The sequence below is a fragment of the Bipolaris victoriae genome (genome assembly GCF_000527765.1).
Source record: "Bipolaris victoriae FI3 unplaced genomic scaffold scaffold_116, whole genome shotgun sequence".
Lineage (NCBI taxonomy): Eukaryota > Fungi > Ascomycota > Dothideomycetes > Pleosporales > Pleosporaceae > Bipolaris > Bipolaris victoriae.
The window spans coordinates 23,911-37,962 of record NW_014575276.1 but is presented as its reverse complement, the minus strand read 5'-3'; the positions used below and the strand labels follow the sequence as shown (position 1 = coordinate 37,962).

Genomic DNA, 14,052 nt, shown 5'->3' with positions numbered 1-14,052 from the left:
AAAGCTTACGAGTGATAGTATCACCTTCGTACAGAAAGATATATGGTACGATGATAAGATAGCCTCATTCGGCTCTGAGGCGGAGCGGTGGTATCCGGAGTATGGAAAGCCATATACCAAGAGTTGGATAAACAATGCTGTCTTAGAAAGAGAAGGTGTTTAGGGGTCGAATGGTAATGCCAATGGTGGCATGATGGGGTATGCAATCCCCATTTGGTGTGGCAAGCATCCCTGGCGCCTTCTGGGAAACTCGCCTCTGATTACACTGCCCGACCTATTTGACAAGATCTTGAGATTAACGGCTGCATATGTGTGCTGGAAGATCCCTAGAACAAGTCACTGATCTGATGTCTTGCCATTTGCGAGGTTCAGTCTCCTATTCCGGGGTTCTCAGGATGGTCTTACTGTCGACTTGTCGTCAAGAACAGAGTAATCGATTGCAGCAGGCTTCATTTCCTAGACCGCTATTCCATTGGCATCATGTGACACGCCTCTACTCCAGCAGACCTTTTTCTAACATTGGCAACAGAAGCCCAAAAGTTAATTCTGATGTCGCAAGTAACCATGGAGTCGTCGAAATAAAGATAAACAGGTCTAAGCACTGTCGTCTCAAACGGCCACAAAGCCGCAAACTCTCACTAGCGACATGCGTATATCTTATGGAATCCCAATGTTCCTTTTTCCTGCTCTTTAACTCCCGTATCCATTGCCATTCCGGTAAAGCATTTGTTCAAGCGGGGTAATGCAGCGGTGTGATTCCTAGGTCAGCTGTTGAACAACACCCCCAACACTCTAGTCAAGAACGCTGAAGTGGACCAAGGTAGGTGTGAATACTGAAACACTGATTAAATAAGCCAAAGATCGACCTTCTATGGCCGATTGAGCCTTCATCGCCCAAGGACATTCAGTGACAGTATCCACACCACAAGGCGCTCTCGACATATGGCTTAGCCCAGATCTCATATACTGGGGAACCCAATAGCTCCTTTCGTGTGTAGTGTCTCGATGCTTGACAGCCGACGCGAAAAAGGGCTGCCTGGTATCAGGATTAAGCGTGCTTCTTTCGTAATGGCGAACCATGGAGTAGAACCATGTAATAAAGACATGGGGAGGAGAGCGGACCCATACGGCGAATAACCACTTTTTCGCTCCTAACATTCAATCCGACCACCAGGGGTGGACATCAAAGAGGCAGGAGAATTGCGGCTATTCCCAAAGTCGTGACTCCGAAGGACGATCGTGCTATCCGGAAATGGTACATGGGTGATGACCTACGTAGGACTTCGTCATTGTCGGCAAAAAAGCACATCTCGAAGCGAGACATGCAGCTGTCTAGTCTATCGAAAGTTGGCCTTGCAAGCTTTGGGTTTTGGCAATTGGTCGACATGTCTCCCGGCATACAGATTTTCAAGATGGTGTGGCAAATTGTACACGCCCGATGTGTATGTGTCTTCCTGCAGCCACCTGTCACTCCGATATTGAGACAATATGATATCGCCACGATCGAATTCGCATATGTGTACCTCCGTCCCCTATTCAGGTTGATGGGAAAAACGTCTCGGCGCACGGCCCGTATATGGCTAAGATTGAGCGAAGGAAAGAGATGAGATCGCGTACTGGCGGATTGTGTCAAGTTTGTAAGACAGAATGCTCTTGTGGCGATATCAAGAGACACAGAAAGTCATACTTGACTACAACACTGACCTGCTTGTAGGTGAGTGGGATTGCAGTGACCAAAGAGGAAGTCCTCTAACAAAGAGCTAGGTGAGTTCATCAAGTACCCGATGCCACCTAGATGCGAAGGATTGTGACGATCTTTCTATCAAGCATTACCTAAGGGCCGACAGCCGATGCCATGTTCCGCTTGTTCTCTGGCCCCATAGACAAGGTATATTGTTATCCGGGTATGCTAAGTGGGGTGGGGGTTCGCGGGTGTCCGCTAATGCAAGATCATTCAGCCGCGTCAAGGCCTGCCTGCAATGAGCTTTCCGAATATGGGAAATCCATTTGCAGCTGCTCCAATCGATGAAGAATATCGGTGGCTTTTTGTGGTGTCTCTGGTGATCGCCGAGGGGAGGGTTTCTGTTGTTGACTCGGTGTCTTCGGCGGAGCTCTCGGTCCCTTTCCTTGTCAGAGGCGTGCGTTAGTCTGAAGCAAATCCGTCTGCTGAAAGACGACAGCTATTCCAAAAAGAGAAGCAAAAGACTTTGTCTATTGCCAATGTCGCTGGAGCAGATGAGCTGAGGGGGGTGTGATCATGAGGGGCAGGCAAGATTGGAAGCAACCAACTTCACGCCGGTCCGTGCGCCATATTCCCCTCGAGCAGCTCAGCGACACGACCAGGCATTCGGTGGTCTCTACTCTGTCCACGGAGCTGTATGTTATATATACGACTGAATCTTTCGGCTCGCCAGCTCGAGTATAGGGAGAAAGACATTGTCTTGAGATTTGTGGTTGACGATCAAGGACCTGCGTCGACAGTATGAGTAACGTGGGCAGGATGCAGCAGACTCACAAGAAAACGTTAAACGCTACTTTATAATCGGAAACATTGTGAATTTCTCTCGTGTGGAGCCTGACCCCAGTGCAATTGTATGCATGCAGCTATTCGGGAGTGCGCGAGACGCGTTGCTGCAATTGACTAATAGCCCGCGCGACATCAACTGTAGGAACAGGATACAACAGCTTTCTCGAAGAATACACTCGAGCCATAGAACCGGTTCTCTCAGGTGTTCAGGAGAAACGATCACACCAAGGGCAAAGATGGTTGCGGACTTAATGTTACATATTCACGGAGGCGATGTCCACAAAGAAAGTCTTTGTTCTTCCTAGACTCAGTCCGACTACGATCCAGAAATTGCCAAACCATTTTTCCACACACGTTCTTGGCGTGTTTCTCTCGCGGCCTATTACCTATTATCGTACAGTCTCTGTCCGATCAACTCGGTGTGGAAATTCAGGAGCAAGTATAATGTCAAGGATTCCTCTTGCTCACTGATCCTGGACATGAGTAGTTGCTGCACAGTCCATAGGCTGCAACAAAAAAAGAGTTCGGTGAACAAACAATGCAGACTGACGATTCAAGAGTCAAGAGCGCAAATGAGCTACAAAGCTTTCTATCTGGGATATGCAGAGCACTCATTCTACATGAAACATATCGTAACCAGCAATTTCTCATACGTAATGATACGATGCGAGCACTCTACGGCTCCGCGTCCCTACCCGAAATGACACCTGTCAGCTGAATAGCATCATCCACCAAGTTATTGAGCTGATCAAACTCTCCTTGTAGCCACCTATCCAGCACGATTTGGTCTTCGTTGACGAATGATTTGCGCTCGGCAGGCAGGACACCGGTGCATTCCTTGAGATCATTGATGTTGTTGACACCGAGTAACGACAGACGCGTATAGGCTTTGGCATAGTCCTGATCATTCTGTCAGCTTGGATTCTCGAACAGCATGATTGAAAATACTTACTGAATTCCACCTTCCTTGTGCAGTAGCCCTGTCGCTGAACTGCGCCCAGGATGTACTTGTTCTCGAGTCCTTGCTCAAGTTGATATCGCTTTGGAACTTGAGGACACGAGGCGGAGCGTTGTTGGTGGTCTGAGGGTAGAAGGCCATATCCCATACACCGGGTGTCGAGTCTTGTGGGTCACCGTCGCGACTGGTGTCGACAAAGTGCTGCTGCGACGTGGTGTGTGCGCCTACCAGGGCTACGAGGTCATGGGCGTCGATAGTCTTGTCTTGAAACATCTTGATGAGCTTATCTGCCGAGTCCTTCTCCCCAGGCAAAAGACCAGTGGGGCCCGCTTTGCTGTTGTCTTTGCGGCCAACGAAGGTGCGGAGACGGGGGCCGAGCGGGCAAACGACAGTCGCGACATTGGCGCCGAACTGGATAATGTCTGCCATACTCATTCCATATTGGTTGTATTTAGTGTACCACTTCTTTGTCTGGTCGGCAATGGCTGCAAGCCCATTATTGTCGGTTCTCGTCATCTCATCACTAAGGAGAATACTGCCGTCCGCACCACCGTAGCCACTGCTCTTCGACCAGACACCTGCATCGTGGAAGCCCAGACGCACAGCTTGACGGGCGAATTTATTGCAACGACCGGAGGTACCGTTAAACTTGGCTGTCATCTCATATGCGAGCCACTTCCAATGGCAACACAAATCAGCTTTGCAAGCTGCACTTCCGATGTTGCCAACTGGGATCGATGTATCCATGACAGTAGACTCGGCAGACTTCTGGTCCAAGATAATGGCTTTGATGTCTTTTCCGATAGCTGTAAGCTTAGAATCTGCGAGAGTCTTGAGATCGCCAATGAGTTCTTTGGAAGTCTGGCGCTTTTCCCGAGCGGCTAGGTAGCGCATTTCGGCCATGGTGTCACCCATGCCGGGGTGAGCTTCGGCCAGGGGGATGTATGCCAGAAGGGCATAACTGAGGTAGGAGAGAGCCTTCATTGTGGTTTATGATGTTGAAACGAATGGATAAAAGATGATGTCGACTCTGGATCGATACAATGTTGTGATCACAACAGCTTTTATATCACCCTTTTTTCCATGCCAGGGTACAAGTTCGAAAGCAAAGTCAGCCTACGCACACCAGAATCGAAGATGATTTGCTAGACATCTTAGATTGAAATTCGACTATCAAAGCCACCATGAGCTCTAGACACTCGGAATAGATGAATACGAAGACCCTCGGCTTTGCACCTGGCCTGATGAATGCCGTAGGGCCCTCGTGGCGTTGATCTATCGATTTTGCCGCACTTTAGTTGCATGGTATTTGACCACATGGTCAAGGAAGAAACATAGTTTCCAGTCGCATGGTAGCTGACAGCGGAGCGGGATATGCAGCCTAAATCATTGGCCAGATGAGCAAAGGGGAAGGTAACTTGTGCCTGGATGGCGGATCCTCAGATACGAGAGGTAAAACTAGTTGCGGAAAGCTGCTGTAATACCTGACTTAAATTACACATGCTTTTTTGAGTCTGGTGTGTAATACAAATTTCTAGCGTAGTCTGAGGAATTGTTACATGACGAACTTGATTTGCCCCCCTTCTCGTTAGCTTTCCCATGCGCTAGGTAATTGAACGTGTGACACGCTCCATGCCAGCGCATACCACAACCACATGCCCTCGAATTGACTGTGTGGAATTGACTTGTATCCCAGTACAAACACAAGTCACCTGGCAAACATTCTCCCGACGGTCAAAAGGGCCGGTGTAGCCTTTCAAGCAGATGCAGTGATATATTGAACGAGTACCTGGAACTCATACTTGGCATGCATACAGCAAGACTATTCTTAGCCATTACTGGTTGAATGGTTCCAGGTCCCAGGTTGATAGATCGCGCAGGTGCAATCTCGACCCGTCTATGGTGAGACGCTAGATGCATTAACACTTCAGCCTCACCATTGAAGTAGGTTTGGAGTCTTACCAAATCCTTTCCAAAATTGTAGGTGATATTGGGGGTAGGTTAAAGACAGTTTATCTGAATAAATCAACCAAGGACGCCAAACGTAAAGATTTTTATGGGATCAAAGATCGATGTCATTGCGAGGATACTTGGAACCAGCCGGTAAGCTGCATAGCAGGGGATGTGCAAAGACAGCGTACATTTAACCGGATAACGTATGTTCAGCTCTTGAGTCCCAAGCCAATATCGCGGAACCATAGGAATGTTCCGCGTCTTGTGTCTGCGCCTAATACGCTCGGCTTCTCGAAAGGCGGCTACTTTGTGTTCCCGGGACCGAGGCAGAGGGGAATACCAAGCCAAAGCGAAGAGTATATATCACGTGACTCGTACTTTCGAGGGGAAGTTTGGTACTCCCAATTTGTTGATATGGATTGCAGTATGTTCGTAATGCAAGGTCCTCTTGACGCGCAAAGTAAATCAGCTAGATGGCAACTAAGAGAGGAGAGGGGATGTCGCATGAGCGTATAACTATGCAGAAAAAGAAAAACAAAGAATGCCCACCACTAGGGCTCGTCAAAGTCAGATTCGCTAGCTACCTACGACTGAACGGGCAGGCTTGATGCTTGTATGATGGAAGGCTTTGCTTAGCGGGTGGGACGAGAGTCAGGTAATCAAAGATCCCAAGACGGCAGGACCGTTGCAAATGAGTTGACGATGGCATGCATTACTGTTGGCGTAGCGAGTAGGACTAACAAGCAAGGTGAGCGGAGATGGTGGAGCTGACAAAGGCCGCCATCTCAACTCAGCTTAGGCAGATTCTAATTCAGTCGCTCGCGGGATCCTTCTTCTCCCACAGCCACCGCCTCGCAACACTGACAACGCAACATAAGAGGACCTTTGCATCTAATTTCGGACACAACAGGGTTGACAGCGATGGATGTTGTTGTTGTGCGGTGTAGGCCTCTGCACCGTTATGTGCGAGAAGATGCGGTAGGCTTCGATGCTGCATTGTCAGCTTTCTAAGGCTCAGCCTTTCTCAGCTGCTGCGCATCAGACGGAGCTACGCGATCCCGTTCGTTTGTGCGCAGTAGACTAGTATAATTCCCGCTTTCTTCAGCTCTTCTCCTTCTTCTTGTTTGGTTCATACCCATACATATTTTTCCACGGTCCCCATCGCAGTCGCGATCATCTCATCCTATTGGCTGGCCCTGGATTACGCAACAATCTACAACAAGGCTGATATGCAAATTTCCAAGATGCGGCGGCTGTCAGGCCTTTTCTCCGGACCCAAGACTTCATTCCAAGTTCTCTCGGATCTCCACCTTGACCACGAATCACAGTATCTTACCTTTCACATACCAGTAGCAGCGCCGTATTTAATCCTCGCTGGAAATATTGGCCGCCTACTTGACTATGAACAATATCTCGCCTTTCTCATACGGCGATGTAACCTTTATGAGAAAGTCTACTTGGTTCTTGGGGCACTCGAATTCCATGGAGTTGGATGGATGGAAGGCCTGCAGTTAGCACATCAGCTGGAAAAAGAGCCAGCAACACAAGGCAGGTTGGAGATACTCTACGAGACGAGAAGTGATGTGCCGGGAACGAACATCACACTGTTAGGGTGCACTCTCTGGAGTCAGATTCCAAAGTCGGATGCAAGCGCTGCTTTGCGCAAGATGCCAGAGTTTGACGAGGTCGATGGGATTCAAGACTGGAGTGTAGAGAAGCACAACGCCGAACACGAGCGAGACCTCCAGTGGTTAGTCGACGAACTGAAGAATCCAAGCGCAGGCGAAAGCAGCTTAGCCCCTGGTGCTTCTGCATCAAGACAGCAACGGCAGCTTATCGTCGTCACAGCGTTTTCAGCAGATCTTCGTGGATGTCTAGAACCTTGGCAAGTCGACGCCCCGTGGGCCTCCTCATACGGAACAAGCCTTCTAGACAACCCATCATTCAATGCTATTAAGATGTGGATCTCGGGAACGACAGGCCGGACATGCGAGTTCAAAAAAGGGCAGACGACAGTTGTTAGCAACCAGCGTGGAAGAGTCAGCGAGCACGTAACTGGCGCATTGAAAGATGGCCTGTCAGAAAAGCAGAAAGTCGGCTTGTTCGACGTCATGCGGGTTGTGAAGATGTAGCGATGCATACTGGGCTTGCCAAATCTTACCATAAAATGACTGATCACATATCTTTGTGGCCTTGTGCATGAATGCGAGGTACGAGACGTCAGTTTGCCAGCCCCGCAATGCTGACCAATATCTCCCAACCCTATGACGTTGCCCGTATTCAAGAAAATACGATGATGCCTAATTACAATCAAATATAGCAATTACAATTTTCGATACCGTGGTCGGCTACTCTAGCTCCCACTTTATTCAACTCTACAATTCCAAACCTCTTTACCGCCGATATGACCGACGATACAATCACTTTGACAGCATCTTGTCTTTGCAAGACACACGTTCATACCACCACTATCCCCAAGTTCAGCCTCCCTCTGAAAGCGCATATCTGCCACTGTGACACTTGTCGGCATGTATCGGGCTCTCTTTACAGTTCGCTAGCGTACTGGCCCTCGCCACGCTCTACAGTTGACCTCTCAGGCTACAAGCTCTTCAACTTCAGTCCAGCATTCAACCTTCTGTTCTGCGCAAAATGCTCTACTCCCATGATTGGCGCCTTCAAAGATGAGACGAAGCCGCTGCTCATGGTGACGGGCGCACTAAACAACTTTGCGTGCGATGTGGAAGTGGTGAAATGGTCGCACATGGGATTCATAGGCGATACAAAAGATGGAGGCGCAAGCGTATGGATGAAGTATATCAATGCTTCCGGTCCACCTTTGAAGTGTTTCAAGACCGAAACTAGAGGCGATAGTGCAGAAGAGCTGGCAGATGATTGGCAATTGCAGTTGAAATCAACAGATACAATTACGGAGCGACAAAACGCCATACCCATTCGATGTAAATGCCGAGGCGTAGATCTCGTCCTGAATCGCGGCAACTACGATAATGTCGCCACTGAGCAATTACCCTGGAACGTGGATCCAACTAGTAGAAGGCTGAAGGCCGAGCTCTGTGGCTGCGATAGCTGTCGGTTACATACTGGAAACGACGTCTTCTGTTGGACATTTGCAGATCTGCAGCACATCTCTTTCCCCGTCTCTACGGACGAGAACGAATTTCCATCAAACATGCAAGAGTTGGCTGCTTTGGTCAATAGCAAGGATGCACGAATTGGCTCTCTGGTATATTACGAATCGTCGCCTGGTGTGCATCGATATTTCTGCAATACGTGCTCTACTACTATCTTCTATACTGTGAGCACGAGACCGCGCTTCATTGATGTAGCAGTGGGCACTCTCGAGGCAACAGATGGAGCGAGGGCAGAGAGTATATTGGCATGGCAGTTTGACTACGGCGTCGGTCATAAGGAAGATGGAGCTGGAGGGTGGCGTGAAGGTTTGTTTGAGAGGATAGAGAAGTCGTTGAAAGAGTACGGCCGCACAAGGTCAGCTTCTGGTTAACTAGATCGGTGATACATGTGAAGCAAGTTGCATGTAGCGGATACTTGGAGCAAACAGACAATAGCCATTATGTTATGGACCGTAACCCACAATAGTTGGTCAGATGTTTCCCATTCACCATCACTAGGGCCTCACCTCATTCCGTCTTCACCCCGCAAACCAACTTTATCATAGTCGTAAATTCAGTAATATGTAATTCTCCTCTCACCCACCCCTCGTTTGCCAACTTCCCAATCCTGACTCCACACCGTGAAGATTCTCAACACCAAAGAAATCATGTCGGAACCAACTCCTACAGTGGCGCGACCGCCAGGCGCCGTATTTCGTGTAGTGAAGACTCTTTCAAAAAGCTCTTCAAGTACAGGGGTATATCTCTGTCTTCAACGCACTCTTCCTTCCTCCTCTGAGCCCACAATGGACATTGACGAAGATCTTTCAAACCGATGCGCGCCAATCTTGGCGGCGTTTGGGAAGATGACTGGGAACGAACGCCTACAGCAGCAACTTAGTCTACTCGAGTATGAGAGGCTTGGACACGTGCTATACCAAAATATACAGGAAAACCGAACATCGTTACTACGTTCGGGGCAGATAGAGATGCTACCGCAGCTCGTAGTAGTCAAGATGTCTACGGAGAAAGAGAAGGTGCGGAGAGAAGTCGAGGTGGTAGAGGAGATCCATAGAATGGCCGGGGAAGTGACCACGCTGCATATAGGGTCATATGTACTGGGGTCTCAGCACACAGAGGCGCCAGAGACATCGTACATGGTTTTGCGCCCTATCTTTGGGCCCACGCTTGAGGAATTCAGTGAAAGGAGCAGCTGCTGTAGGAGCGGGCACATTCCAGACTGGCTGATGGCGCATGTCTGTATCACTTTGATCGAGGCGGTCAATTTCTTGCATGAGCATGGCCTGGTGCATGGCAGGATCGAGGCGTCCAATGTCATGTTGAGCTTGTACCCGGTGTACATGCACCATCGGTATCGTGGGTACCCGGATGTGCAACTGATTAATTTTTCAGATTGTGCATCAGCAGCGGCAAAAGATACAGCCCTGGATGTGAGAGGCGTGCTGGTGGTCTTGGAAGAAATCATGGTCAAGCAGAGCGACGCCGCCCCATCTAGACGTTCCAAACGGGACGTTCGTGGTCGAGTCCGAGAAAAACAAGGCGAGCAAAACCTTCTTCTAGCTCAGATCAAGAGCATGACTACAGCTGATTACGAAGGAGACATGGACATACAAGGCTTACAAAGGTCACTAGTAGGCATAGCGCAAGACATGCGACACGTTGGTCCCGAAACGATGCCGAGAGACATCATGAGGCTGCTCCATGCAGATTTGACGACAGCCGGAGAACTCGAGTGTGCAGTGCGAAACCCTTTAGTTCTCAAACTGAGGAGTCAGAAGGAAGCGACAAAGGTCGTTAGGGACGATGGGTCAGTTGATGTTGTTGGTGTGGAAAATGTGGAGACGAAGACTAGGGATTAGGCGGTTGTGAAAAAAAAAGCAAAGAGACGATCAGAATCAAGGAGAAAGGAACGGATTAACAGAAGATCGGTTTGTAGAGGCCATGGACACAGAGGGCTTCATATGTTCAATTTGTGTATTCCAACTGGAATAAAAAAAGGCTACAGCCATTCCTGGGGCACAGCTCTTTCTGACCATGTTCTTTCGCTTTCCCATGCCAGCCAATCTGACCGCGTCGTAGGCAGCAGACCCATTGCATTGACCTTCCAGATTCCGAGGGCTAACATGAGCAGGTTGCAGGCAATATAGACGAGTTTGACTCCGAGCAGGCGGCCGGCGGTGCCGGGGGTTTGGTATGGGGCAAAGGTGCGTTGGAGGCCAAGGACAGCGAGGACGGGCGTCTTGAAGAGGGTGAATACCATAAAGACGGAGAAGATTTGGAGCGTATTTCCAGTCATGTACATGCCTGTTTGCCTAGTTAGTGAAGGTGGAGGTGTAATGGAAGGCGGAAATAAGTACCAAAGGCATTCATGGGCAGCTGCTTAGCGGGGGCAATGGCAACCTCCCAGGCCTTTTTCATCTTGAGCGTGTCCATCTCGTCTGCGGTCGGAGGCACGCGCTGATTTTTGGAGGCCTGGGAACGCTCCTTCTTGGTCAGCGAGGCCGTGTAGCCAGGCGGGTCGATGAGAGCGGGATTCTTGGGCTTGGATGCGGGTGTCGAGTTGAGGTCGACGACCCATTGTGGGGGTGGAGGCGGGGCAGCAGCCATTTGTACTCGAGGAGTGGACGGGTGGTTATGGGCGTAGATGTGTGCCTGGCTGTGGCTGTGGCTTCAAGACGCGGATGGTGGCGGCGGTGGTGATGGTATTGCGGCTGCGGTGGTGCGGAGCGCGCCGTAGGTGGAGACGAAGTGCGGGAGTGCTTGGCAGGGATGCACGTCCCCTCCTCCGTGTTGACCGCCGCCGGGCGTGTCTCCATCCATAAAAGTCACCACTCGTCCGAACCCCCGTCTCCCAATCCCCCGGACGCCCGCCCCAATCCCTCTGCCACCCTCGCTACGACATGCGCTACGCCATCCACGTCCGACACACGAGCGAATAAGCTAATCTCTCAAAACCCCGCATTACCACCACCCGCATCCGCCAACAGAGGGGGGCGCCAGCTGGGCGAGGGTCCATTTGTTGATTGCGCAACGGCCAGGCAGATATCAGGATAACTAGCCCACCATGAGCCAGGGCGGCCAGGATGCAAAGCTCTTCGCGAGGGTACGTCTTCTGTCCATCCCTCCACCATGTTTCTCCCCTACGCTCTCGATAGCCTACGCTTACACCCATCACCCGTTCCACAGGGCAAGGTCGCCGAACTCCGCCTCGAGCTCAACAGCGGCGGCAAGAAGGACAAGAACTTCTCGGCAAAGAAGACGGCCCTCAAGAAGATTGTCGCAAACATGACCATGAGCAACAACGACATGGTCGCCCTCTTCCCAGACATCGTTGGCTGCATGCATATACCTAGCCTGGAAATCAAGAAGATGTGCGTAACCTTCTGAATTTGCTGCATGTACCCTGCTGACGAAGACGCAGGTGCTTTCTGTATTTGGTCAATTATGCCAGGATAAAACCTGACATTGCCCTTAAGGCATTGCCCATCATACAGGAGGACATGAACGACAGTAACCCCCTCGTGCGCGCCCTTGCCCTACGCACAATGTCCTACGTGCATGTTCGCGAATTTGTCGAAGCCACTGTTCCACACCTAAAGAACCTTCTCAAAGACGCCGACCCTTATGTGCGAAAAACCGCCGCCTTTTGCGTCGCTAAACTCTACGACCACGACCGACATCTGGTCGAGCAGTCGGACCTCATCGATAAGCTCAATGGCATGTTGAGGGACGAGAACCCCACCGTAGTGTCGAGTGCACTCGCCAGCCTCATGGATATTTGGGAACGAAGCGAGAACATCAAGCTCACCATCGACTATGCTAGCGCCTCCAAGATTGTCTCCATCTTGCCAGACTGCTCTGAATGGGGCCAGACATATATCCTTGAAGCCATGATGAACTATGTTCCTCAAGACAACAGCGAAGCCGCTATCCTCGCCGAACGCATATCTCCTCGCCTTTCACATTCGAATTCCGCCGTCGTTCTTACCTGCATCCGCGTTATCCTTTACTTAATGAACTATATATCCGACCAAAAGGTCATCACTTCTTTATGTAACAAGCTTTCCCCACCGCTAGTCACCCTTCTTTCCAAAGGCCCGGAGATTCAGTACCTGGCCCTTCGCAATGCACTTCTTATCCTACAACGTCGACCGGAGGTTTTGCGCAACGATATCCGCGTTTTCTTCTGTAAATACAACGACCCCATTTATGTCAAGGTCACCAAGCTCGAGCTCATCTTCATGCTGGCCACTGAGCGCAACATCAAGGAGGTGTTGACTGAGCTGGCAGAGTGAGTTTCTGCCCTTCAACTTTCCTTGGCCTACTCAACTAACAACAACTAGATATGCCACTGAAATTGATGTTGATTTTGTCCGAAAATCCGTCCGTGCTATTGGCAAGCTCGCCATTAAGATCGCTCCAGCAGCCCAGCTCTGCATCAGCACTCTTCTCTCACTCGTCAGTACAAAGGTATCGTACATTGTGCAAGAAGCGACGGTCGTTATCCGGAACATCTTCCGCAAATATCCCAATCAGTATGAGTCCATCATCTCGACATTATGCGAGAACCTCGACTCGCTTGATGAACCCGAAGCAAAGGCGGCCATGATCTGGGTGATTGGTGAGTATGCAGACCGAATCGAAGACTCTGATGTTCTTCTTGAGGACTTCTTGGATACATTCCAAGAAGAAACACACGAAGTGCAGTTGGCTCTTCTTACGGCCACAGTCAAGCTGTTCATCCAGAGACCTACTCGAGGGTCGGCCATCGTGCCCAAGGTGCTCAAGTGGGCAACGGAAGAAACGGACAATCCCGACTTACGGGACCGAGGCTATATGTATTGGCGTCTTCTTTCTTCAGCACCCGAGGAAGCGAAAAAGGTGGTCATGGGGGAGAAGCCTCCGATTACAGCTGAAGAGTCTGAGAAATTGGACCCTGGCACTTTGGAGGAAATGTGCCTTAATGTAGGGACGTTGGCAACTGTGTACCTGAAGCCAGTCAACCAAGTGTTCCGCAGCGCGCGGCCACGAAAACTACAGGATTCGCCCGCGTTGCAAAAGGAAGAGCTGCCAACGTTCAAGGCAGCTCAGCAAGCCCGGGAGCGCTCTGCGGCGGAGCGGACTAAGCTGGACGTGACGACGAATGGCAATGGCAGTCTGAGCCCCAGCAACGGCAACGGCATGGCGGGTGCCGTGAATGATGCCGACATGTACTTTGCAAGTGTGGGCCGACAGAGCTCATTTGGCGGAAGCCCAATCACTGCGGATCCAGTCGGGGGGATTGGAGGGGGATGGGTAGTTAATCAGAATGAGCCGCAGCATATGGTGATTAGTCCAGGGGTCAATGATGGAAATCAAGACTTGCTGCTTTGAACAATTTGCAGAGCGGAGTGTGTACATAGAGTAATAATACACCTACCAGTCAGGCATGACTTGCCATTTCATCAGGTCCACGACGTACCAGA

The 14,052-nt window shown here is 50.3% G+C and overlaps 8 protein-coding genes across 8 annotated transcripts; 4 read left to right on the top strand and 4 right to left on the bottom strand.

Annotated features, from left to right (window-relative positions):
* Window positions 1–493: 493 nt before the first annotated feature.
* COCVIDRAFT_110980 (hypothetical protein) lies at window positions 494–721 on the bottom strand (the record flags this gene model as incomplete). Its single annotated transcript, XM_014696686.1, has 1 exon — window positions 494–721. A coding segment is annotated over one exon (228 nt), but the record flags the coding sequence as incomplete, so codon positions are not given.
* Window positions 722–1,183: 462 nt separating this feature from the next.
* COCVIDRAFT_111025 (hypothetical protein) lies at window positions 1,184–1,675 on the bottom strand (the record flags this gene model as incomplete). The annotated part of the gene is made up of 1 exon (XM_014696685.1): window positions 1,184–1,675. A coding segment is annotated over one exon (492 nt), but the record flags the coding sequence as incomplete, so codon positions are not given.
* Window positions 1,676–3,202: 1,527 nt separating this feature from the next.
* On the bottom strand, window positions 3,203–4,469 carry COCVIDRAFT_111018 (hypothetical protein; the record flags this gene model as incomplete). Its single annotated transcript, XM_014696684.1, has 2 exons — window positions 3,203–3,427; window positions 3,480–4,469. The coding sequence occupies 2 exons, from the start codon at window positions 4,467–4,469 to the stop codon at window positions 3,203–3,205; spliced, it is 1,215 nt and encodes a 404-aa protein (XP_014552170.1).
* Window positions 4,470–6,667: 2,198 nt separating this feature from the next.
* COCVIDRAFT_111013 (hypothetical protein) lies at window positions 6,668–7,570 on the top strand (the record flags this gene model as incomplete). Its single annotated transcript, XM_014696683.1, has 1 exon — window positions 6,668–7,570. The coding sequence occupies one exon, from the start codon at window positions 6,668–6,670 to the stop codon at window positions 7,568–7,570; it is 903 nt and encodes a 300-aa protein (XP_014552169.1).
* Window positions 7,571–7,842: 272 nt separating this feature from the next.
* Window positions 7,843–8,958, top strand: COCVIDRAFT_111012 (hypothetical protein; the record flags this gene model as incomplete). Its single annotated transcript, XM_014696682.1, has 1 exon — window positions 7,843–8,958. One exon carries the CDS (start codon window positions 7,843–7,845, stop codon window positions 8,956–8,958), a length of 1,116 nt encoding a protein of 371 aa, XP_014552168.1.
* Window positions 8,959–9,234: 276 nt separating this feature from the next.
* COCVIDRAFT_111016 (hypothetical protein) lies at window positions 9,235–10,446 on the top strand (the record flags this gene model as incomplete). The annotated part of the gene is made up of 1 exon (XM_014696681.1): window positions 9,235–10,446. One exon carries the CDS (start codon window positions 9,235–9,237, stop codon window positions 10,444–10,446), a length of 1,212 nt encoding a protein of 403 aa, XP_014552167.1.
* A 140-nt stretch (window positions 10,447–10,586) lies between these two features.
* Window positions 10,587–11,194, bottom strand: COCVIDRAFT_111010 (hypothetical protein; the record flags this gene model as incomplete). The annotated part of the gene is made up of 2 exons (XM_014696680.1): window positions 10,587–10,891; window positions 10,945–11,194. The coding sequence occupies 2 exons, from the start codon at window positions 11,192–11,194 to the stop codon at window positions 10,587–10,589; spliced, it is 555 nt and encodes a 184-aa protein (XP_014552166.1).
* Window positions 11,195–11,716: 522 nt separating this feature from the next.
* COCVIDRAFT_111006 (hypothetical protein) lies at window positions 11,717–13,960 on the top strand (the record flags this gene model as incomplete). The annotated part of the gene is made up of 3 exons (XM_014696679.1): window positions 11,717–11,958; window positions 12,009–12,878; window positions 12,931–13,960. The coding sequence occupies 3 exons, from the start codon at window positions 11,717–11,719 to the stop codon at window positions 13,958–13,960; spliced, it is 2,142 nt and encodes a 713-aa protein (XP_014552165.1).
* Window positions 13,961–14,052: the final 92 nt, after the last annotated feature.